Genomic DNA, 24,056 nt, shown 5'->3' on the forward strand with positions numbered 1-24,056 from the left:
GCAGCAGTGGCTTGGGCTCAGGGTACAGCAACAGCACATCCTGGGGGTGGTGGGTCAGAGTCCTAACTCTGGCCCCAGGGAACAGCATGCAGAGCAGCGACAGCTCAGCCTCAGTGATGCCAAAGTAAATCAGGAAATGTAGTAGTAAGAATAAAATGTAGGTCTGAACTGAGGGGGGTGGTTTTATCTATAATTAACTCCTTACTAATTAGGCTAATGGCACAAATAACACACACACACAATCATATTCAAGCTGCAGGATATGTTTTATAGCATATTTATCTTACTTTGCTTAAGATATATATTAACCTCTTGCTTTTTAATATTAATTTGTATTCCTTAAAAATGTGTAATTTATGATGAACCATAAAAAAGCAGAAGTAAACTAGTTTGGGATTTAAATGTTTTCTCTAGCTTGTTCATTGCCCATATACAGGTTTTTTAAGTCATTTTAAAGTATACACCTATGAGTTAATTTCCACACCAGTGCCCAGAGCAGCAAGTAGAATCTATGTCTGTTTATTCATAGATTGAGAGTCTAGTAAGATCATAATTTGGAGCTGAATGAATAAAAGAATGTCCAAAGTGGGGAGCAAAGAATGTCCAAAATGGGGAGCTAGCTTGATACTCTTTAAAAAAAAAAAAAAAACAAGCCTAAGAACTACAATTTAAAAAAACAGTTATCATCTTTGCTGGTAACTTTGAGAGAAGCTAAAATATCTGAGCTGTTCAGTGCATTTACATAGGAGCACACAGTAGTTGAGAACAGAGCTGTATTAAGTCAGAAGTAAAGCTTAAGTGGTATATAGCAGTAAGAGCTGGTTTGGGGGGAGGGGTGTCTGTGTTTTTAATTAATTTATACTTTTTAATAGTTGGGGAGGTCCTGGCTTTTTTTGGTCAAGGTATAGGTTTTACTAACTGTAAGTGTCTGTGAATCGTTCATAGGATCTGACAGTAGAGAGTCAGTGGGATACAGAGTGTTTCATGAGAATGTGGCCTCTGGAAGGCCCTCACACCAAGCAATGTTTAAATTTAGTTTTAGCATTCGCAACACAAATAGAGAAAAATTCACAGTTGACACAAAAATGAGTTGTCTTCATCCATCTTCCTTTCAAGTTGCTTACTCTGGAAGGGATGCCAAATTTGGGACATTCCCATAATTGCCCTACACAGACAGACAACATACATCCTTTATACATCAAAAGGAAAAAGCAGTGACTCAGGGTGGAGGACCCTAGGGGATTGGTTTGCTGAAATTGCTCTTCACTAATTACACATGCTTGTTTGTTCCTTCTTTATTTTAGAATTAGAATAGGAAGAACTTATTCCAGAAATCTGGGTCAGCTCTAAACTTTGGTTTTCTCATTAAACTTGGCTACTTGGGGGTCCATGTTACTAAATAAGCCTGTCATCTTTTAGTTGTTTGCAAACAATAGTAATCAGTTATCTGTGAAGGTGAGTTGACTTTTGAGGAGTTACCTTTTCAACACTGGAATGAACCATTTCATATCGCCCACCCTGGAAAGATTTAACTTGGTAATTTCTCAGGTGCACTCAGCCAAGACGTGGTCTTCTGAGCCAAGACTGCTTTTTTTAGCAAGGCTCACCTCAACCATTTACCTTTAAGAGGAATCCAGCTTTACTCCCAGGTTCATTTATCTCCATGTAAGCCATCCCTGTGCTTTAAATATTATGTTATGTTAAAGGTTGTCACTGTGGTTGTAAAATGTAAAATATCAAGGTTAAGAAGCTGAAAGTATTACTTTGGCGTGAGCCTCTCGAAGGCGGCCGTGGTGGAAGGGGCTTGTTGCAAGGCCTGAGGCTCCCCTGCCTGTGGTTGTGGGAAGACACCCTATCCGTTCCTGCAAGTTATTTGTGGCTCTCCAAGGAGCTCATTTACCACTGTTCTCCGGTGCACAATCTTAGGAGCTAGAGTTGGAATTTTCTGGCCTTTTTTAGAATGTTTGCTTCAATCCTAAAGTGCCCTATGGCACAAAAAGTCCGATGGTAAGGTCGAGCTCACAGAGAGAGCCCTCAGGAAGGAGACTTGGAATCTGCCACGTTTTTCTCATCCTCGATATGCTGATCTGGAGTGAACTGTGTAACAGCATAACCCACCGATGAAATTTCAGCCAGGGCTCCAAAGGCTGACAACCATAGTAAATCCTGTGTAAGCAGGAGATTTGAAGGGAAGGTTTTGAAGTTAATTGAATTTTATAATTAACAGAAAGTTATCCGGAAAACTGTTTTTGTTTCACCTCATGTTGGTAGAAGTCTTTCTAAAAAGGTTGGGTCCACTTTCCCTTTTTCTCTTTTTTTTTTTTTTTTTGTATAATTAAAAATAATCATGTTTTTAGAATTAAACTCTTTAGCACCTTCCATAACATTGTTTTAATCATAAAAGCTTATTCTATATTTCCTATAATATGGCTGTTGAAGGTAAATTTACTGGCCCATAAGTTTACAGACTCCAGAACACCCCCAGAGTTATTAGCTGAAAGGAAAAAAAAAAAAAAAAGAACCCCTGATATGAGATTTTGTCATTTTTTTTCCATTTTTCTGAAAATAGATTATCGATTCTGTTTAATTGAGGGTTATGAATTCTCTGAATGTGGCTGTGCCTAGTTGAAATAATGAAAACTGTGATGGTGAAAGGGGGACTTTTATTCCTAAATCCTGGATTTTAATTCTGCTTCACTCTGGGTCTCATTGTGAGAATCAGGACGAGTCACAGAGGCCCAGCTCTCCCAGCTCTGAAATGCAGAGTGTATCTCTTGGGATGAAAAATCACGCCGTTGTACTTTCTTTACTGGAATATATTACATTACTGCAATTAGTACCTATTTTTCTTTTATGGGAATATTTTTATCCCATCATGAATATCCATATATACATCTGTATGTGCATGAATGTATAGAAAATTATGTAAGATTCAAGTTTCCTATAATGTGTATAATGTACAGAACTCCTTAGAAATCACCATTTGGGGTGGGGGTGGAGGGGCTCTGTTAGTATCTGTTCCCATTGCTTTTTGCTGAGACTGTAAATTAGGCCTGGGAAGGATATAATGAGTCAGTAATTTATAGACTGTTAAGATACTTAGTTAGACGTGATTCTCAGGCATGTCCAATAGAGAACACATGTTTATAAAGGACAAACAGATTCAACACAACATGTCTTTGGCCTAACCAAGCCCAATCAATTAACAAAATGGGATGTCTTATTCTGCGTATCTCCCACTCCCCCAAAATAGAATCACTAACCACTTGTTAACCACACTGACTTTTTAGCAGTGACTGCTGAAGCTTTGCCACCAGAAATGTTCAGAACAAGCACCCTAGTAGATTGTAGCCAGCAGTCTACAAAACAGGAAGAAAGCTCTGCTTGCTTTTTTGCCTCCATTCCTCCTTTGACTTGATGTGATCATTCACCGCAGATTTCTTTTTCTTTGACAGAGTGCCTACCGCAGGAATGGGATGGCTTTTCTGGCCTGCTGATATGACCCTGACTGCGACAACAGGAAAGGCAATGTTATATTAAGGTGATTTCTGTTCCCCTCCTTGGGCAAAATAAAATACAAGTTTACCTTCTCCGCATCCTTGGGAGTGGGTTGGTTTGTTGTGACTATCAACTGGCTGACTCCAGCCCTTTTCCAGCCCCCTCAATGCTTAGTTTACTAGATGGGCCATTTAGCCAATTAATGGCAGGATGTTTGGGATGGTGTGTAGGTGGACAAGAATGCACATCACACAATTTTGAAATTTTAATTTGGAATAGATGTACTGCTCTCAGCTCACATAACTTAAAAGCAGTGACTTTTTTTTCTCAGTGTTTAGTCTGTGTTTTATTTGATGCATTTTGTAATCCAGGTTTGGGACAAAGGATACAGAATTAAAAGGACAGTCAGTTTTCCCCTTGCACTGTCCCACCAACTCTGCTTTCTGACATTGATGACTAGATCCACATGTATTTTTACAGACAAATGTCCATTTTATAAACTCGCTAATGAAAGACCTAATTGACCTGATGAACTGTCTCTTGCCACCTTCTTTTCCCTTCACCCCACGTATAGTATATGTGTCGTTTTCGTGGCTTCTCCCCAACTTCCTGAGTATCTGCCTATCGTATGTTTTTACCCTCGTAGACCCTCTTCCCTGTCTTCATTTTCCCTTTCCCCTGTCCCTGCGATCCCCAGGCCCACCCCTCACACACACGCCACACCCATTTAGGAGCAAAGCGATTAGAATCAATGCAAGGGGAGCGGAGGGATCTGCTTTCTCCCTCCAAAGCACCAGCACCTAGATGGAAATGTGGGCTGGGCAGTTTCTTGCCGGTAGCAGCTGAGTTATCCTTCTGGCATCTATACTTTCTCCAGCAAATAAGGAGCTGTAACTCTTGGAAACAAACCAAAATATAGCAGTTATATACACTTCTTGATTCAACTTGAATTGCAAAAAAGGAAGTTATTTCTTTAATTCTTTGAGTTTTTTGTGATTTTACTTTTATCATGGTTTCTACATGCACTGAGACAGCCTTTGTAAAGAACTAGTAAAAACAGAAATGAGAAGCATGAAAGATTTTCCTCCTATGACCAACTCATAGTGAGGCTGAGTTAATGTGATTGCGACATATTATTCACATTTGTTAACTATCATTTACCTGTTCTATGTTAGTCCTTCTGGAAAAAATCTTCATGTCAGGAACAAAAAAACGCAGATATATAATATCAAAAAATTGCCAAAGGGTTTTGATGTTCCATCTGTGCTTGGTGAAATGTATGATTAAACTTTTCTTTTTATCATCATTCTTATTTTTCTTGGCGTCCCTAATCATGGAAAATTATAAGCTTGCAGTAAACATCCTAACTTTTAAAATGACAGCATTTATTGTATTTAGTTTCTATGCCAGGCTTATAGATGTATGAAATTTTCAGGAGCTGATTTTTCACATCAAAATTCCTCCTCTCCCACATTATACATTTTAAAGTATGCACAAGGCAGAAAATATAGGGTTTAGGTTTTTTCCCTTCATTTTATTCTACCTGATCTCCTTATAGTCCCAGAGAAGGAAGACTCAACGTACATTTCTCTCCGAAATATGACAGGTCTATGTTTTTGTTGGTCTGGCGTATGTTTGCCTATCTTGAACAGTCTGACAGGTAATTATTTATAAAATCTGGTTTTGCCCAGTAAGTCCATATAATAACCTTTCACTTTTCATCATAAGCCAGTGAGCTGAATTTAGAATAAAACAAGGTCATTTATGTCTGTCCCAAACCAGCCTAGATGTCCCCATAATTGCTCAATATTAATATTTGTAATTCTTTTTTTTTTCTTTTCTACACTTAGCTTCTTTTTCTGACTCTTTCCACAACACTAAATTTGAAGTGAAATAAATTTTCCCTAAGCAGTGAGTATAGGGGGGAAAAAAAGAAAATTTATAAAAGGAAAGATTCAGAAAATGTGACTTAAATAAATTGTTCTTTCAAGATTAAAATATTGTGTAGAATCATAAAATGTCAGAGTGGAAGATGGTCTTAAAGATCATTGAAAACAACCACTCATTTTACAGATGGAAAATGATGGCCTGGAGAGGGAAACTGACTTTCCCAAGGTCACTCAGCAATGGCCATGACAGACCAGAGACCAAACCCATGGTCCCTAATTCTCAGTCTAATCTTATACGCCTCCATGCTGGATTTGCATTAGATATTACCAAGACACATCAGGGTTTTGTGGCATGTTTATCTTAGACAATAAATTATCTTAGACCTAAATTTATTTTTTAAATGATTATAATTATGGACACATGCTAAAGCATAAGCATTTTATTAAAATCTTCAGAGGGACTGTGATATTAATTAAATATTGTGTTATATGCCAGTTATACATCAATTTTTAAAAAGAGGTCTGTAAGCGGGGAAGAGGGGAATTAACATACTTTGAGCACCTACTTTGTGTCAGGAACCTTAACCTTTGGTAGTTCATTTATCTTCCCAATGACTTCATAAGGTTGATACTAGCATAATGAAAATAAAAACAAAAATAAACAAATGAGACCTAATTAAACTTGAAAGCTTTTGCACAGCAAAGGAAACCATAAACAAAACAGAAAGACAACCCACAGAATGGGAGAAAATATTTGCAAACAAAGCAACCAACAAGAGATTAATCTCCAAAATATACAAACAGCTCATGTGGCTCAATATCAAAAAAAAAAACCAAACAAACAGGTACTTCCTAGGTGGCACAGTGGTTAAGAATCTGCCTGCCAATGCAGGGGACACGGGTTCGAGCCCTGCCCTAGGAAAATACCCCATGCCATGGAGCAACTAAGCCTATGTGCCACAACTATTGAGCCAGAGCCCATGAGCCACCACTGTTGAGCCCATGTGCCTCAACCACTGAAGCCCACGCACCTAGAGCCCGTGCTCTGCAACAAGAGAAGCCACCACAATGAGGAGCCCACACACCACAGTGATGAATAGCCCCCACTCTCAGCAACTAGAGAAACCCCGTGTGCAGCAACAAAGACCCAACACAGCCAACAAAAAAATAAATTCAATAAATAAATAAATTTAAAAAGCAAACAACCCAATGAAAAAATGGGCAGAAGATCTAAATAGACATTTCTCCAGAGAAGACATACAGTTGGCCAAAAGGCACATGAAGAAATACTCAACATCGCTAATTATTAGAGAAATGCAAATAAAAACTACAGTGAGGTATGACCTCACACCAGTCAGAATGGCCATCATCAAAAAAGTCTATAAGCAATAAATGCTGCAGAGGGTGTGGAGAAAAGGGAACCCCCCTACACTGTTGATGGGACTGTAAATTGGTACAGCCACTATGGAAAACAGTATGAAGGTTCCTTAAAAAACTAAAAATAGGGACCTCCGTGGTGCTCCAACGGTTAAGACTCCACCTTCCAGTTCAGGGTGCGCGGTTTTGATCCCTGGTGGGGGAGCTAAGATCCCACAAGCTGCACAGCATGGCCAAAAATTTTTAAAAATCCAAAAAATCAAAAAAATTTAAAAAACTAAAAATAGAGCTACCATATGATCCAGCAATCCCACTCCAGGGCATATATCTGGAGAAAACCATACTTCGAAAAGATACACGCATCCCAGTGTTCACTGCAGATAGCCAAGACATGGAAGCATCCTAAATGTCCACCTATAGATGAATGGATAAAGAAGATGTGGTACTTATATACAATGGAATATTACTCAACCATAAAAAACAATTAAATAATGCCATTATGCAGCAACATGGATGGACTTAGAGATCATACTAAGTGAAGTAAGTCAAAGACAAATATCATATATCACATATGTGGAATCTAAAAAATGATACAAATGAACTTATTTACAAAACAGAACAGACTCACAGGCTTAGAAAACAGAACTTATGGTTACCAAAGGAGAAGGGTTGGGGGGGAGGGATAAATTAAGGGTTGGGGTTAAGATATACATACTACTATCTATAAAATCACCAAGGATCTACTGTATAGTATAGGGGACTCTACTCAATACTCTGTAATGACCTATATGGGGAAAGAATCTGAAAAAGAATAGATATATGTATATGTATAACTAAATCACTTTGCTGTACACCTGAAACTACAGGTGTACAATGTTGATTTACACAGTATTGTAAATCAACTATACTCCAATATAAAATAAAAATTTTTGAATAAACAAAAATAAACAAAACGTCAGGTTCAATTGTAAATCAAATGTGAATACACAAAATAGTTTCTATTTTTGTAGGCCTATGTTTGGGAGATGGAATTTGAAAATAAATAAAAAGTAAGTAAATAAATAACTTCTCTTATGGAAAATTGGAACTGCCTTATAGACTTGAGGATAAAGGAAATAGAAATATATTTTTCCTTTCACCTGAATTTGAAAATGCAGACTTTCTAAATGTACCATTTTGAGGATGTCATTAACCTTCCGCCTTCACATATTGCAATAGTTGAAATTCAAAAATAATGTTCCAGTTTTAGAACCAAGAGTTGTTGTTTAAAAACCATCAGAAGCACAAATATTTTTTAATGGTGTATATACTTCCTGTATCCGGGGAGAATTCTTCATTTATTACTGTATGTTTTTTGTTCCTATAAAATAATAAACAATCCATGTTTAATGCTTTTACCATGTAGAAGACAAACATAACTGGTGATTCTTGATCTGAAAGAAAACAAGTTTACTTGTCTAGAAATTATAAAATTTAATTTTATGAAAAAAAATTTTATATAGTTCCCAAATCAGGTATTTCTTTCCAGTTCATATAACCCCTTATGTACAACCGAGTCACTACAGAGAAAGTATTCCCTCATCTGCCCTCCTGGAATTCAGATAGAACCTTCCCAAGTTGCATTTAAAATTCTACCATCAACCATGTATACATCTCATAAAATATTTTACAGTTTCCTGTATGCTCTAGCTGAACATTTCATAGTACATAAACACTTCTGCAAATAATATAAGAGCATCAAGTTGAATATGTCATATCAGTGGCAGCCACATAAAGCTGATTCTACCTCAATTTATTTTCTTATTTTTATCTTCTTATTTGAAATGCAAGATGAAACTTTCTGTGCTCTTACTGTACAGTTGGTGGGGGCGGAGAAGGGGGGCACACCAGGGGACTCTAGCAGTTTTAGTCAAGTTGTGTTCATTAAAGCAAAGGCTTTCTGCAGAGGGCATCAAGCCAAGCTTAAACAACAAAACCATGCCTGCAGGAATTGGATGTAAATATGATGGTTAAATAAGGGCCAGATGCCTTTAAAAACTCAAATATTAAAAAGTCATATCTCTTAAAGTAAGTTTCTAGTGTCGTGACTAGGATAGTGATACCACTGCACTTTTAAAAAAAAAAAAAGAAGAAGAAAGAAACAAAGAAAGAGACTTACATTTGTTTTCTGGAAGAAAATATCAAATATTCAGCCTGTCATAAGTCATGGGAATTTTGGCAATTGAAGCATATTTTAAAACAATCAATTCCTACAAAGTCATGAGAAACCCAGATACAATATTTCATTGTTGGAAACCACTGTAACTCTGTATAGAGTATTATATGCATGTTCCCCTTTCTGTTCATCACCACCCAATATTCACTGTCCCTTTTTTTCCAAAGGAAGATTAAAAAAAAGATATAGGAAAAATCAAGAAGAAAGATGATTACTTATATGACTGCTTAAGTAACAACGTACTTGCTATCAAAAATGATGGTTTATTGTATCAGCATTTTAATGTTTCACATAATAATTGGACACCGTGGGCCACCCTGTGTGCTAAGCACTTTGTGTGGTTATCTCATTAAATACTCACAACCCCACTGTGAGATATGCATTGTCATTCTCTCTGTTGCCTAGGCATGGTAGAAAGCAAATTTAAGAACAGAAGCTTCACTGCCTTATGCAGAAGTGCCTGAGATGGCATTAGCATTTGTACCCAGCACTATGACCTCAGACCTCATGCTCTTAACTAACCACTATTATACAGCACGGATTGCACTAAAGAGCTCTGATAACACATTAAAGACAATTGCTGCCCTGAACCTGGAAGCACTTCTCAGTATCAAAAAAAACTTGATTACAAGAAAATTTCATTTTAACTTAACTTTCCTTCCCTAAGGCCAAGTATTATGTATATAATAGAATATCATGTAATGTGTAATAAACTATAATTATATAGAATGATGCCAAGTCCTCTGTAATGTCTTAAACCTTAAGATAAATACATATGATCAATGTACATACTAAGAATCCTGGTACAACTTATGAGAAAAACTTCCTCAAAGATCCGTGTGTACCAAGCCTCTCCTTTGTGGAGACCAGATTTCTCCAGAAGGCTCTTATTACATAGGCTACTATTTTATGCTTTCATACAAGGTATTTATCTCATGTTATAAAATAGTCCCCATCTTGTTTACATGTGTTTGCTGTGGCAGGTACAGCAAGGCAACCCCTTGCGACTTTATACAAATGCCCCCTTTAGATGTTTGCTCGTTGTTTGTGACATAGTCATTGTTTCTCCCAGCCCAGGATGTGTGCGTGTGTGGTTGAGGGGGGTGGTGGACAGAGAAAGGAAGAAAGTGGAAAGAAAGTTGCTGAAAACAGTTTGAATTAGAAATGATGGTTTTCCTCTCTCATCAGTGGTTAGCTGCTTCTTTAATTCAACCCTAGGTCTGTTCTGCCTCAGAACAAGTCACTTTCTGATTTATGTGTATTGAGATGCCAACTAATAGTGCCGCAGCCTGTGGTACTATGAACCTGCAGCTTTCTTCTCTGAATAGTGTTGACTTACTTCTTCCAACCACTTTACTTGGGAAAAGTTAATCACTCCTTCCAGACCCATATGTGCCAATCTGTCTAGCAGTCCCTAAGCAGCAGTGACTCCTGCAGGTTGGCTGGCCACACTTCCATCCGTTTGGCCTGGGAGGAGACAGTGAGCCCAGGTGGTGTGGGAAGTTTGTGACTTACAGGGCAGCCTAAGCAAGATCAGCATGGTGTCAACTTCCCATGGTCCTAATCGCACAGGAAGACACCAAATCCAGGGGCCAGGTGGCAGAAGACAAGAGTGGTGGGTCACTGTGTCACAGGGCGTCCACTCTAAACCACAGCCAAGCAGTTTTCCAGCTTTCATCCATACCCGAAAGGAGGGCATAGTAGAAAATCCCTCGTCTCTCCAGAACCAGGGAAGCAGATGATTCCTTGTGGCAGCTCCTCCCAAGACTGGCTGTCTTGCCACAACCCTGGGATGATCCCAGAGTGAAGTGGAACCTTGCCTACGTGGCCCAGATGGAGACATGCACAGTCGCTTAGGGTGCCTTTCCCCTGCAATATGCAGAGTCGTGTGTCTCTGTGAACTGTATGAAAAATCCATCTGCCTCTTCCTCCCTGGGTTTTCAAGGTGGCCTCCTTCCCTAGCTCTGTCCCAGAGAGCTTCCTGCCTGCCTCAGGGCACAGTGCCTTCTGTGTCCTCTGAACTTTTTACGCCCCTGTTGGTCTCTATACTTCCCATCTTCTGTCACCTGATCGTCTCTCCATGTGCTTTGTAGCCTGCCCCAGATTAAGAATTTCTTGAGGGCAAGTCTTAAATCTATACCTCTTTGTAATCGCCACAGGTACATATTAGGTATTCAATAAACATTTGTTGGTTGGTTGACAGAAATTATTCATTTGAACGTGAGCACAAAATTCTTTCCTTCTTTCTTTCTCTCTCTTTTTTTTTTTTTTTTTTTTTGGTTAAGTCTTTGTTTAATCTCTTATTGATACTTCTTTGACTTACTTGGCTGCAAATCTCAAGAACTATAGATGATCACAGCCTTTTGCTTAAAGACAATAATACATTGTCTGAGAGAAAGCAATTCAAAGCAGGCCATGAATCAGATTTCTTGTGGCCTTTATGAGTAGGTCACTCTGACTGCAGTCTTATTTGAAGGGGTTAATGACCCCAGAGGGGGAGGTGACCTCAGTCACATTTGTATACTACCAAAGACCTAAGAACCTTTGTGTGCTACTTGAATATGCACAAACTTGGAAAAGACTTAGAGACGTACTTACCATTTTCGTTCATGGCACCATCTTTGAAAACCTGCTCGGTCTCCCACTAGCTTACTGTAAAGACAGCAGGCCATTTTAGGGTGAGACTTCCCTGAAGGTAATGGGAATAACATGTCCCCTGAACTTAAAGCAAATATGAAGATCTGTTTGGACTGACAACAATGAGATCTTGTGAACTGGAAGCAACAGTTTTTCACCCAACAGTACCTTGCAGTTAAAATGTCTGCTTTCTTAGAGAAAAACAAATACTATATGCTAACTCATATATATAGAATCTAAAACAAAAAAAAATGGTACTGTTGAACCCAGTGACAGGGCAAGAATAAGGATGCAGATACAGAGAACGGACTGGAGGACACGGGGTTGGGGGGGGCGGGGGGCGAAGGGGAAGCTGGGGCGAAGTGAGAGAGTAGCACAGACATATATACATTACCAACTGTAAAATAGCTAGTGGGAAGTTGCTGTATAACAAAGGGAGATCAACTGGATGATGGGTGATACCTTAGAGGGCCAGGACAGGACGGGTGGGAGGGAGTCGAGGGGATGTGGGGATATATGTATAAATACAGCTGATTCACTTTGGTGTACCTCAAAAGCTGGTACAAGAGTGTAAAGCAATTATATTACAATAAAGAGCTTAAAAAAAAAAAGTCTGCTTTCTTTATCTCTGTTCATTCATTCATTCATTCATTCATTTAAAAAAAAATTTTTAGCACCTATGAAAGCAAAACAATCAATTCCCAAACAGTGAAGCAAGGACCTGGGGGGAACCATGGAATTCCTCAAAGGGGCTCAAGAGGCCACCTGGATTAAATTATCTATAGATTAAATGTTACATGTTTTGCCCACATGGGTGCCACTGTGCTTTAAATATTTACATAAGTGCCATTATGATTTATAAAATATAAATTCATTTAAAAGTGACACTGAAGGACTTCCTAGGTGGTGCAGTGGTTAAGAATCCGCCTGCCAATGCAGGGGACACAGGTTCGATCCCTGCCCCAGGAAGATACCACATGCCACGGAGCAGCTGCGCCATGCGCCACAACTATTGAGCCTGCGCTCTGGAATCCGTGAGCCACAGCTATTGAGCCCATGTGCCACAACTAATGAAGCCCAAGCACCTAGAGTCAGTGCTCTGCAACAGGAGAGACCACCACAATGAGGAGCCTGCTTACCACAATGAAGAGTAGCCCCAGCTCACTGCAACTGGAAAAAGCCCGTGTGCAGCAACAAAGACCCAACACAGCCAAATAAATAAATAAATACAGTGACACTGAAATCCTGGTAGCTTTTTGATGTTACATTTTTTTTTTTTCATTCAAGAGGTAGCAGAAGTATAATTATAGAATGCATGAGTCAGGGAATTTGTTAAGGTTAAAAAGTGATTCTCAAGCTCAAAAAAAAAAAGAGATACCTGTACCCTCTGAAGGTTTTAAGCTTCTTTAGCTTAAAGTTAAGAATATTTTTTCTTTTGATATAAAGTATCACCTGAACTTTTTTCATCTGTCTTATTTTGGGGAAAATTTATGATCTTTTTAACATGAGGAAGTTTTGCTTTTCCTGACATTTTATTGCTTTGCATATTTGAAACATTTCAATCCCAGACAATAAATATTATGTGATTATTATTTTCATATGGATAGGCTATTTCCTCCTATTTTTTCTAACCCTCTTTCCCAGCTAATACTCAAAAATTTATTAATATTAAACTGTGCCATTCAGCTTTTTCAGAATCATGTATAATTAAAATTGAAAGAGGGGCAGGTTTGAGAGAGGAGGGGTAGTATTAGTTAAAAATAAATTGAAGTATGTGGTTTTCCTTCAGTTGGATTTCTTATGTTTCTTGTTCGGTTGAAATGAAGATCATATTTATTCTGTAAATCATTTTTATAAACTGTCATAACCAGTTATCACATTAAGTGGTATTTTTTTATATCATTATTATAGAAGGTAAATGGGTCTCAACAAAGTGGACGAACGTTAGCTGAGTATACTGTGAGAACTCCGTGTTAAAAGCACCCACCTTTAGAAGCTCTCCTCATGGCTCCCTCACCTGCATCAAGTCTTTTCTCAAATACTTGTTCTTCAATAAGGCCTTCTTGGAACTTTTCCTGGTGGTCCAGTGGGTAAGACTCCAAGCTCCCAATGCAGGGGGCCCAGGTTCAATCCCTGGTCGGGGAACTAGATCCCGGTATGCTGCAATTGAAAGATCCCGCATGCCGCAACTAAGACCCAGTGCAGCCAAATAAATAAGATGTTTTTTAAAATAAATGGTTATTTTTTTTAAAAAAAGGCCTTCTCTAACCCCTCTTTAAATATTGAAGGCCCAGGCTCTGCCTTACATACCATGTCCCACTTCCTTGCTTTCTTTTTTCGCTAACACTTCTGTACCTTTTCATAGACTTATTTATTTTGTTTATTGTCTTCTCCCTCTAGAATGTAGACTGTCTGAGATTCAGGATTATGGTCTATTTTATCCACTGTTGTGTCCCTGACACTTAGAGCAGGGCCTGACACTAGTGCATCAGTTCCGTCAGTATTTTCCAATATACATGAATGATTGATCAGTCAATTCTGCAAATTCTTGCAACACTATACCCATGTCATTGTCCTCTGGTTCTTCTCTAGCCTCTAACTGTTCCCTCTCACTTCTGTCCTGGCTTGTCATCTGACTCCATACCTCAACTATTTGCTTTCCCTTGACTTTCCAAAGTCCTCTGAATTTCTTCAGCTGTGTTCTTCAACATAACTCTTTTTTTTTAAGCAGTATTTTTACATTTTAGTACTTTCTCATTCACAATATATCTTCAACAGAATAAGAAATTTGGCCACCACAAGCAACAGTTATTATGCTGTAGTTAGTTTTTCATAAACATCATTTCAAACTTTTTGATATATCTGTTTAACTACTTACTGAATTTTTCTTTAACAACAACAGGTTAGCATTTTTTTTTTTTTTTTTAAGGCCACGCTGTTGCCTGACCAGAGATGGAACTCAGGCCCTGGCAGTGAAATCACTGAGTCCTAACCACTGGACCACCAGGGAATTCCTGGGTTAGCAGTTTTATAAGTGCATTTATTTTTTTTTAAGAACTTTTATTGAGATACAGTTGACATACAATAAGCTGCATATATTTAGTGTACAGTTTGGTATTTTTTTTCTTATTATTTATGTATATGGCAATCCCAATCTCCCAATTCATTCATAAGTGCATTTATTTTTTACCTCTTATGTTGCAGTGGGTTTTTTTTTTTCAGACAGAGCACATATATTTATTTCTTTTTAAAAAATCAGTTTAATGCGGGGTAGTTTACATACAGTAATAACCTCTTTTTAGATGTATAGTTCAATTCAGTGACTTTTGACAAATAAACACAGTTGTGTAACTGCCCCATAATCAAGATATGTGAATGCCAAAAAGCTCTCCCGTGTTCCTTTGTAATTGATGCGACACGCATCACTGACCCGGCAACCACTGGTCTGATTTCTGTCTCTCTATCATTTTACCTTTTCCGGAATAGCATATAAAATGGAATAATTCTATATAAATTTAGACTTAAAGTTTTTTGTATCTTACTTCTCTCACTTAGTGTAATGCTTTTGAGATTCATCCATGTGGTTGTGTGCATCAGCAGTTCATTTCCTGGTATTGCTGAGTAGTACTCCTTTACGTAGGTGCACCGCAATTTGTTTATCCATGCATTGTTGTGTATTTTGTGATTGTTTCTGGCTATTAAGAATAAAGCTTCTATGAACATGGATAGACAGAGCTCTGTGTGGATTTATGTGTTCATTTGTAATGGGTAAACACTTAGAATTGGGATCACCGAGTCATATGGTATGTGAATAGTTAATTTTATAAGAAGCAGCCAGTGTTTTCCCGAAGTGCTATACCATTTGGCACTACCATCAGAAATAGGAGATTTCTAGATGCTCCATATCTTTGCCAGCATTTGGTATGATCTATTCTGTTGTTTGTTTTGTTGTTTTAATTTTAGCCATCCTAATAGGCAAATAGTGACATCTCACTGCGGTTTTACTTTGCTTTTCTCTGGTGACTGATGATACTAAGCACTTGTATGTATTCACTTACCATCCATATATTTTCTTTTTGGTTCAAATCTTTTGTCTATTTTTAAAAATTGCTTGTTTGTCTTCTTATTACACTATAAGAGTTCTTCATATATTCTAGATACAGAAATGTGTTTTTCACTTATTTTTTCTGAGTCTGCAGCTTGACTTTTCTTAAAGTGTCTTTGGAAGAGCTGAAGGTTTTAATTTTGAAGAAGTTTGATTTATCATTTTATTCTTTTATGGATCTTACTTTTGTGTGTCTTATCTAAGAAACCTTGATCTAACCCAAGCTCACAGAGGTTTTCTCTGATGTTTTCTTCTTGATATTTTAAATTTCAACTTTTACTTTTAGGTATTTGATTCATTTTGAGTTTACTTTTGTATATGGTGCAAAGTAAGATTTAAGATTCCTTTTTTTTTTTCCTGCACATGGATGTCTGTTCCAACACTATTTGTTTAAAGACTATTCTTTCTTCATTAAATTACCTTGACACCTTTGTCTAATACCAGTTGACCATATTTGTGTGGGTCCATTTGGATTCTGTTTTGTTCTATTGACCTGTATGTTTATCCTTTGACAGTACCTCACTGTCTTGATTACTACGTCATGAAATCAGGTCTTATGAATCCTTCAGCTTTTCTTTTTCAAAATCTTTTTTTATTCTAGATTCTTTGATTTTCCATATTTCTGCAAAACACTTGCTGGGATTTTGACTGGAATTGCTTTGAATCTATAGCTCAATTTAGGGAGAATTGTCACCTTAACTGTATTAGGCCTTCTAATCAATGAATGTGGAATAGCTTTTTATTTACTTAGGTCTTTTCTAATTTCCTTCATCATTGTTTTATAGTTTTCAGAGTGTAAAGCCAGTACATATTTTATTAGGTTTATCCATGTATAGTTCATGTTTCATGCTGTAAGAAAGATTAAATTTTTTTCAGTTTCTGGTTCGTTACTAATATATAGAAATAAAATCAATATTTGTATATGAAACTTTTTATCCTGTAATCTTGCCAGTCTCACTTATTAACTATAATAGTTGGCAGGGTTTTTTGTTTGTTTCCTTTTTGTATATTCTTTGGAATTTTCTACATAGATGATTATGTTATTTGCAAATACAGGCAGCTTTTTTCTTTCTTTCTTTCTAATGTGTATGCCTTTTATTTCCTCTTCTTGCCTTATTGCAAGAACTACCATCTCCAGTACACTATTGAATAGACATAGTGAAAACAGACATCCTTGCCTTTTTTCCTGAATTTATGGGGAAAACATTCAGTCTTTCACCATTAAATTAGCTGTAAGATTTTCTTAGATGCTATTTATCATATTGAGAGAAGTTCCTTTCTATTCTTAATTTGCTGAGTATTTTTATAATGAATGGATGTTGAATTTTATCAAATAGTTTTTCTGCATCCTTGGAGATGATAATATAGATTTTCTTTTCTGGTGGTACATTGCATTGACTGATTTTTTTTTCTTTAAGTGTATGACTTGCAACATTATATTAGTTTCAGGTGTATAACATAGTGATTTGATATTTATTTTCATTACAAAATTATCATTGGGGTGCATGTATCTTTTTGAATTATATATAATCTTTTCGTTTCCTTCAGATATATCCAATTTATCTTTCTTGGAGTTTGTAGAGTTTCTTGAATCTGTGGCTTGATATCTTTCATCAGTTTTTAAACATTCTCAGCCACTTTTCTTCAAATATTCCTTTTATGTTCTAGGATTTTAATTACATGTATGTCAGACTTTTCACCACGTGCAAAATGTCTCCTTTGATTTTTTTGAAATTTCCCGTCTCTTTTTCTCTCTGCTTTAATCTGGATATTTTCTACTGACCCATCTTGTCTTTATTAATCTTCTCTTCTGCTGCATCTAAAATTCTATTAAGCTCATCTATTGAACTTTAAATTTAAGGGGTTTTTTGTTGTTGTTATACAGTCATCATTTGATTCTTTTAAAAAACAAAAAATAAAAACAAAAAACAGAAAAACATTTTAGTTTAAAGTCCCTTTCTGATTACTCCAGTGTCTGGGTTGCTTGTAAATCTGCTTCTATTCTCTGGGATTTTTTCCTCTTGGTTTTCGGTCTGTATCCCACTATGCCTAGGAGTTTTATACTGAATACCAAACACTGTATATGAAAAAATGTAGAAGCTCTGGTTGATGGTTTCTTCCCGAGAGGATTTGATTTTCTGACAAGCAAACAGGGATGTAGTCCAATCAAGATTGATCTTTTTCTACTTTGCCCTTATTCCTAGAAAGTATCCCTAGGGTGTCAGCTGACAGCCTGTGGTGTTTACCAGACCCTTCAACCTTTGTGAGCCCCCAAATCCAGCCCCTGATTCCCTGGACCAACAAGATGGGTGAAATTTCTGCTCACCTCATGTGTCTCCCTGCTTCTACTATCACCCTACACATGAGCAGCTTTGGAGTTGACATCTATTTCAAGGGGAAATTTCATGTAGAATTATTTGTTCACTTCTCTGCAGTTTCCTCCTGTCTGAGATTGTGGTCCCTCAAGTACCTCTGTACCTCAGCCCCAAGCTCCAACCTCTGCCTCTCCAGCCCAGTGAGACTGCTGCAAGCCCTAGACTGCTGCTTTCCACACGGCTTCTCTTACTCTCACCTTTAATTGGCAAATTCCCTGAGGAAAAAAATGAACTTTCCTCTTCTTCAATTTCATAGACCCTCAAACCCTGACTGCCTTGGCTTTTTACTGACGCCTCAAAGTGTGCTTCCCAAAGATGTCCACAATCACATCCCTAGAACCTGTGAATGTGTCATGTAACCAAAGGGAATTAAAATTGCAGGATTGAAATTAAGCTTGCTGATCAACTGACTAACAGAGATTATCATAAGTGATCTAGATAGGCCCAGCCTAATCACATGAGTTCTTAAAAACAGAAGAGGGAGGCAGAAAAGTAGGGAAGATATTGTGACATCAGAAGGACTTGACACTGCTGGCTTTGAAGATGGAGTTAAGGGTGTGTCATGAGTCAAGGAACGTGGTGGGCTCTAAAATGGCCCTTAGAGCCAATAAGAAAACCGGGACTTTGGTCCTACAGCCAAGAACTGAAAACTCCTGATAATCTGAGCAGGAAGTGGTTCTCCCCTACAACCTCCAGAAAGTAACATACCTACCAACACCTTAATTTTAGTCCATGAGACCCATACCAGACTTCTGACCTATAGAACTATAAGGTAATGCATTTGTGTTTAAGCCACTAAATGTGTGAAAATTTGTAACAGCAGCATAGAATACTGTTACACAACTGTTTTGCATTTTATCCAGCGTTTCTAATCGTGCTCAGGTCAATGATTAGTCTCATAGCCTGATGTATCAGTCAGAATCAGAACCACTGTGCTTATGGGATAAAGATTTTATTGTAGGAATCAGATCTCCCATAGCTTTGGGAGGATTTGGGAAAATGAAAGCCTAGGAAGGAAGTTGGAACATCAGAGAAAAAGTCAGCAGCCCATCAATTTGAGAAGCAAAGCACAACCACCTGTCAAAGTAGCTGTAAAGTGACGGCTCACAGGAAGGGCTCTAGGAAGCCGTGCTTCTGTAGAACTGCTACCTCTGTGGGTCCACCCCCAAGTGTCTGGTAGTGAGCTTGGAGCCTCTGTTGGGAAACAAGGTCCTCAGTCAGGAAGAAGAGCTGGATGTAGAGGACAAACGAGGACAAGGAAAGTAAGGACAAGGAAAGTGAGGACAAGGTAGAATGACCAGCACTTCTGTGTCTTTTGGTTAACTGCATCTAACCACAACGAACGTCAAAGATTAATAACTGCTTCACTGCCATCTTCCAAATCTTGCATAAATTTATCTTTTGGCCAACTCTACTCAGAACCATATAGGGAAGGGAATTCTGGAAACATAGTTTCACGAAGTTAACACAGTACCAACAACTAGTCTACCCTTTGTGAGTCAACTTGATACCCATACACTTTTAACCACATTAAATCCTCCAAATAAAAACAACAGCAAAATGCTTCCCCCTAGCGTGATGCATGCTAACCCTGTCCTCCACAAAGGATATGGATATCTTTGTCATCTTCCCCAAAATCCATAACCTCGATCTAACCATGAGAAAAGCATTGAATTGAGGGATATTCTACAAAACACCTGACCATACTCCTCAAAACTGTCAAGGTCACCAAAAACAAGGAAAGTCTGAGAAACTATCACCGCCAAGAGGAACCTAAGGAGATGTGTCATTAATAAATACGATGTGGTGTCCTAGATGTGATTCTGGAACAGAAAAAGGACATAAGGTAAAAACTAAGGAAATCTGAATATAAATATGGTCTTTAGTGAATGATAACATATCAAAATTGATAACATCAAAATTGGTTCCTTAATTGTAACAAATATACCATACTAATGTAAAATATTAATAATAGGAGAAACTGAGTGTGGGATACACAGGAGTTTTGTATTATCTGTATAATTCTTTTAATAAATATAAAACTATTCTAAAATTAAAAGTTTATTTTTTTAAAAAAGGATATAAAGTCCCATATGACACATCCATTTGGGGGGATGTTTGTTCTTTTCTATTAGTTATATTCCCTCTTTGATATCCTGCAATTTAAATACTGAGATATGTGGCTAACCACTATTAATACCTGTTAATAGGGGAATGAGAGAAGGGGAAAAATAAAGAATTGTTTAATACCTAAACAAATATGCTGTATTCACATTAAAGTAAGGAAGAGATACTTATAACCACTCCTGTTATCATTTCTATAGCTGGTCCAGTGGTCTTAGCTAGTGCTTATAACTTCCTTCTTCTGCTGGCCAGTTCATACTCTCTTAGCCCTCAATAGACACCTCCGCTGGTACGGCTCCTTGCCTGATGGGGTGATCCTGCCTCTTTTCTGTTTCAGTTATCTTTTGCTGTAAAACAAGTCACCCCAAAACTTAGTGGCTTAAAACAACAATGCTTTATCAGTTCTCATGATTCTGGGGGTCAGAAATTCAGACAAACCTTGACTAGGTATTTCTGCTCCACATGGCATCATCTGGTAGTCATCAGCTGTGTTCAGCAGGCAGCTGAGCTGGACCAGAAGGATCAAAAAAGGCTTTGCTCATCAACTGGAGATTTGGAGCCTCAGAGCTCCACATGATCTCTCTTTTCGCTTCTGACGGCCTTTGGCTTCCTCACAGCATGACAGTTTCAGAGTAGCTGCATTTAAAAGACAACTGGCTTCACACAGGTGGCCAACAGGCATGTGAGAAGATGTCCAACATCGCTAATTATTAAAGAAATGCAAATCAAAACCACAATGAGGTACTACCTCGTACTGGTCAGAGTGGCCATCATGAAAAAGTCTACAAGTAACTAATGCTGGAGAGGCTGTGGGGCAAAGAGAACCCTCATACACTGTTGGTGGGAATGTAAATTGGTGCAGCCACTATGAAAAACAGTATGGAGGTTCCTTAAAAAGCTAAAAATAGAGTGGCCATATGATCCAGCAATCCCACTCCTGGGTATATATCCAGAAAAAATGAAAGCACTGATTTGAAAAGGTAACATGCACCCCAGTGTTCATAGCAGCACTATTTACAGTATTCCAAGACGTGGAAGCAACCCAAGTGCCTATCAACAGACAGTTGGTTTAAGAAGCTGTGGTACATATATACAATGGAACATGACTCACCCATAAAAAAGAATGAAATATCACCATTTGCAGCAATATGAATGGACCTAAAGAATATCATAATAAGTGAAGTAAGGCAAACAGAGACTCATATTATATGACAGCACTTATACGTGGAGTCTAAAAAACAATACACATGAACTTATTTACAAAACAGAAACAGACTCACAGACTTAGAAAACAAACTTATGGTTACCAAAGGGGAAAGGGAGGGAAGGGATGGATAAATTAGGAGTTTGGGATTAACAGATACAAACTGCTATACATAAACTTGATAAGCAGCAAGGATTTTCTGTATATCACATATAACATATAATTGAAAATAATCTGAAATATATATATTTATATTATATATATGATATGTAATATATATATACAACTGAATCACTTTGCTGAATACCTGAAACACAGTGTTGTAAATCAACTATACTTCAATTAAAAAAAAAAAGTAATCGTCTTCCAAGAGAGATGAAATGAAAACTGCCAGTCCTCTTAAGGTGTGGCTCTGAAGTTCCACAGCATCACTTCTGCTATATTTTGCAGTCAAAGCTGGTCACAAGCCTAGTCCAGATTAGAGGGGAAGGGAAATAGGCTCTCTCTCTTGATAAGAGGAGCAGCAAAGAATTTGTGCCCAGTTGTAATCCACTAAACTAATTGTGGAAATCTCTGTTTATTTCCTTTAAGGCAAATTCTTAGAATTGGAATTGCTCCATGGAAGGTATTCCTCATTTTAAAAGCTTGAGGCTTATCCATATGGCCCTCCAGTTGGGTGTTTCCAGTTTGCATTCTCATTAACAATGTGTGAAAGTCAGTTTCCCTGTGCTTTCACCAACACTAGATATCATTACCCTTTTTAATCTTTTGCAGTTTAAAGAAGGAGAAGGTCTGACCACTGCATTTATTTGCATTTTTGAGTACCATCGAGCCTGAACATTTTGAATGTGTTTATTGGCCATCTGTTGATGTTCTTTTTCGAATTGCCTAATCTTGTACTTTGCGCATTCTTCTCTTGGGCTATTCCTGGTTTGAGTGTTGATGTTGGTCTGAAAACTGTGTTATTAAAGTTTAATTGACCTCAAACAACCCTACTAGGTTTTTAAATATTATGAGTTACTCTCGCCCCAAATAATCCATCTTCATTTCCATTCGTTTATTCTCTATTTCCCTAGATTGTATCACCTTCTTCAGCTCTTTCCTTGCTCAGACTCCCACTGTTAGCACTGCAGAATCACCTCATTCTTCAGCTGAGGCTTTTGACACCAAAAGAGGAAAGGGTCTTGTCCTTTCTGAAGGTGGGAGGTCTACTCAGTTTGAATCCATAGGACCACTCTTTTGGCTTCTGGTCAAAACTATACCAACAATGCATTCAGCTCCTTTACCACAAAGGTTGTGTCCTTGTGTCTGGCACTAAGAAATTCACTGCATCCATAACTTTTGTATCATGACTAACTCGGATCCTAAATTCCCCCTGCCCCTACTTGGCTGTATGACATTTTATAAATTGCTTTAACTTTGGAACCTTGGATTTCCCATCTATTAAGTGGAAGCACTGACTTCTACTCAGTGATTCTGAGACATACTTTTTTACACTTGAAGTCTGTTGTTTAAGGGGGCTTTAGAGAGAACGGACTAGGGGAAACCAGCATAGGTGAAAGTCGACCTTTCAGAAATTTATTTCTGCTTAGAATGTCTATTTCTGAAGGGAATCTAATCAACACCTTTTAAAAATAGTTTTTAATTATAGGCTTGAAACTTTGTGTTATTTGTCATACCTTTTTAGAAGCATGAAAATAGCATTTCTCTCTGTACCAGCTTTGTGCTTTCCCATTTGGTAAACACTGATTTTATTTCTCTCTGTGCCTGTAGGAGTAAACCAAGCCAACTCCGTACTTCCTGTTTACCTCCTGGTCATACATATCGTAGATGGCAACAGACCTGCTCTCAAAATAAGCGTCCTTGGTTTAATTCTGCATTTTCTGGTTAGGCAACTTGGCCTGTCAATACTTGAACAATGAAACAATTTGGCTACTGAAGGCTTGTTCTGACATTCTTCCTTCAAATTGTTAGTGGAAAGCAAAGTCACTTAATGTAATGGTAGGGGCGGTAAAATAGTAGGATTTATATTTAAATGGGGGCATCACACAGTATCTTTCATTTGAGGGCATCCAAGCATTTCCAACTCAAACTTGGAATGTGTGACATGGACAAACACAAAGCTGGGAAATAACCTGATTTCCTCTGGAGATGCTCAGTGTTCTAAATATCTGTTTTTTAGGGAGGAAAATCAAGTGTTATGTGTATTGAGTGACTAAAGTGTAAGCTTAGAAATATTTTATGTTCCCATCATAGTTTATTCTGCTTAGCGTAAATCATCAGAGCCAACCATAACGTACCATTTACTGGAGCTTTTTTGGTTGTATTACACTTTTCAGTTGTATTACACTCATGTCAGGCACACCTTCGTACAAGTCCCTCCAAGGTCAATAGTTTAGAAATTCTGCCTCTCCCATCCCCTTCTCCACTCAACACTTATGGAAATATATGCTAATTGGAACAGAAGCAGCCTACCCAACGAACAGGGTTAGCCCACTCTTAACACAAGATTAATGAGATAGAAGTTTAGGGAAAACATAACATTTTTCAAGCCCTAAAAGTGTAGATGCCAAGTAAATGCCAACAACTCTGGATCAGTCAAACTCCATGCTTTGCCCTCCCTCGACTTCAC

General features: G+C 37.8%; 1 protein-coding gene across 5 annotated transcripts in view; it reads left to right on the forward strand.

The window, feature by feature from the left end:
• Positions 1 to 24,056, forward strand: part of SUPT3H (SPT3 homolog, SAGA and STAGA complex component) — a 451,548-nt gene that overhangs the window by 421,452 nt on the left and 6,040 nt on the right. For 3 of the 5 annotated variants that reach the window (XM_057699371.1, XM_057699372.1, XM_057699375.1), the window contains one exon: positions 3,456 to 3,596. In XM_057699371.1, the coding sequence (XP_057555354.1) occupies positions 3,456 to 3,497 (42 nt within the window). In that variant the 3' untranslated portion in view covers positions 3,498 to 3,596. Of the gene's footprint in view, positions 1 to 3,455; positions 3,597 to 13,527; positions 13,915 to 24,056 lie in introns of those variants that run through there. The other 2 variants (XM_057699374.1, XM_057699373.1) reach the window with 2 other exon arrangements.

Source organism: Hippopotamus amphibius, chromosome 11 (assembly GCF_030028045.1).
Source record: "Hippopotamus amphibius kiboko isolate mHipAmp2 chromosome 11, mHipAmp2.hap2, whole genome shotgun sequence".
In the NCBI taxonomy this organism is placed as follows: Eukaryota; Metazoa; Chordata; class Mammalia; order Artiodactyla; family Hippopotamidae; genus Hippopotamus; species Hippopotamus amphibius.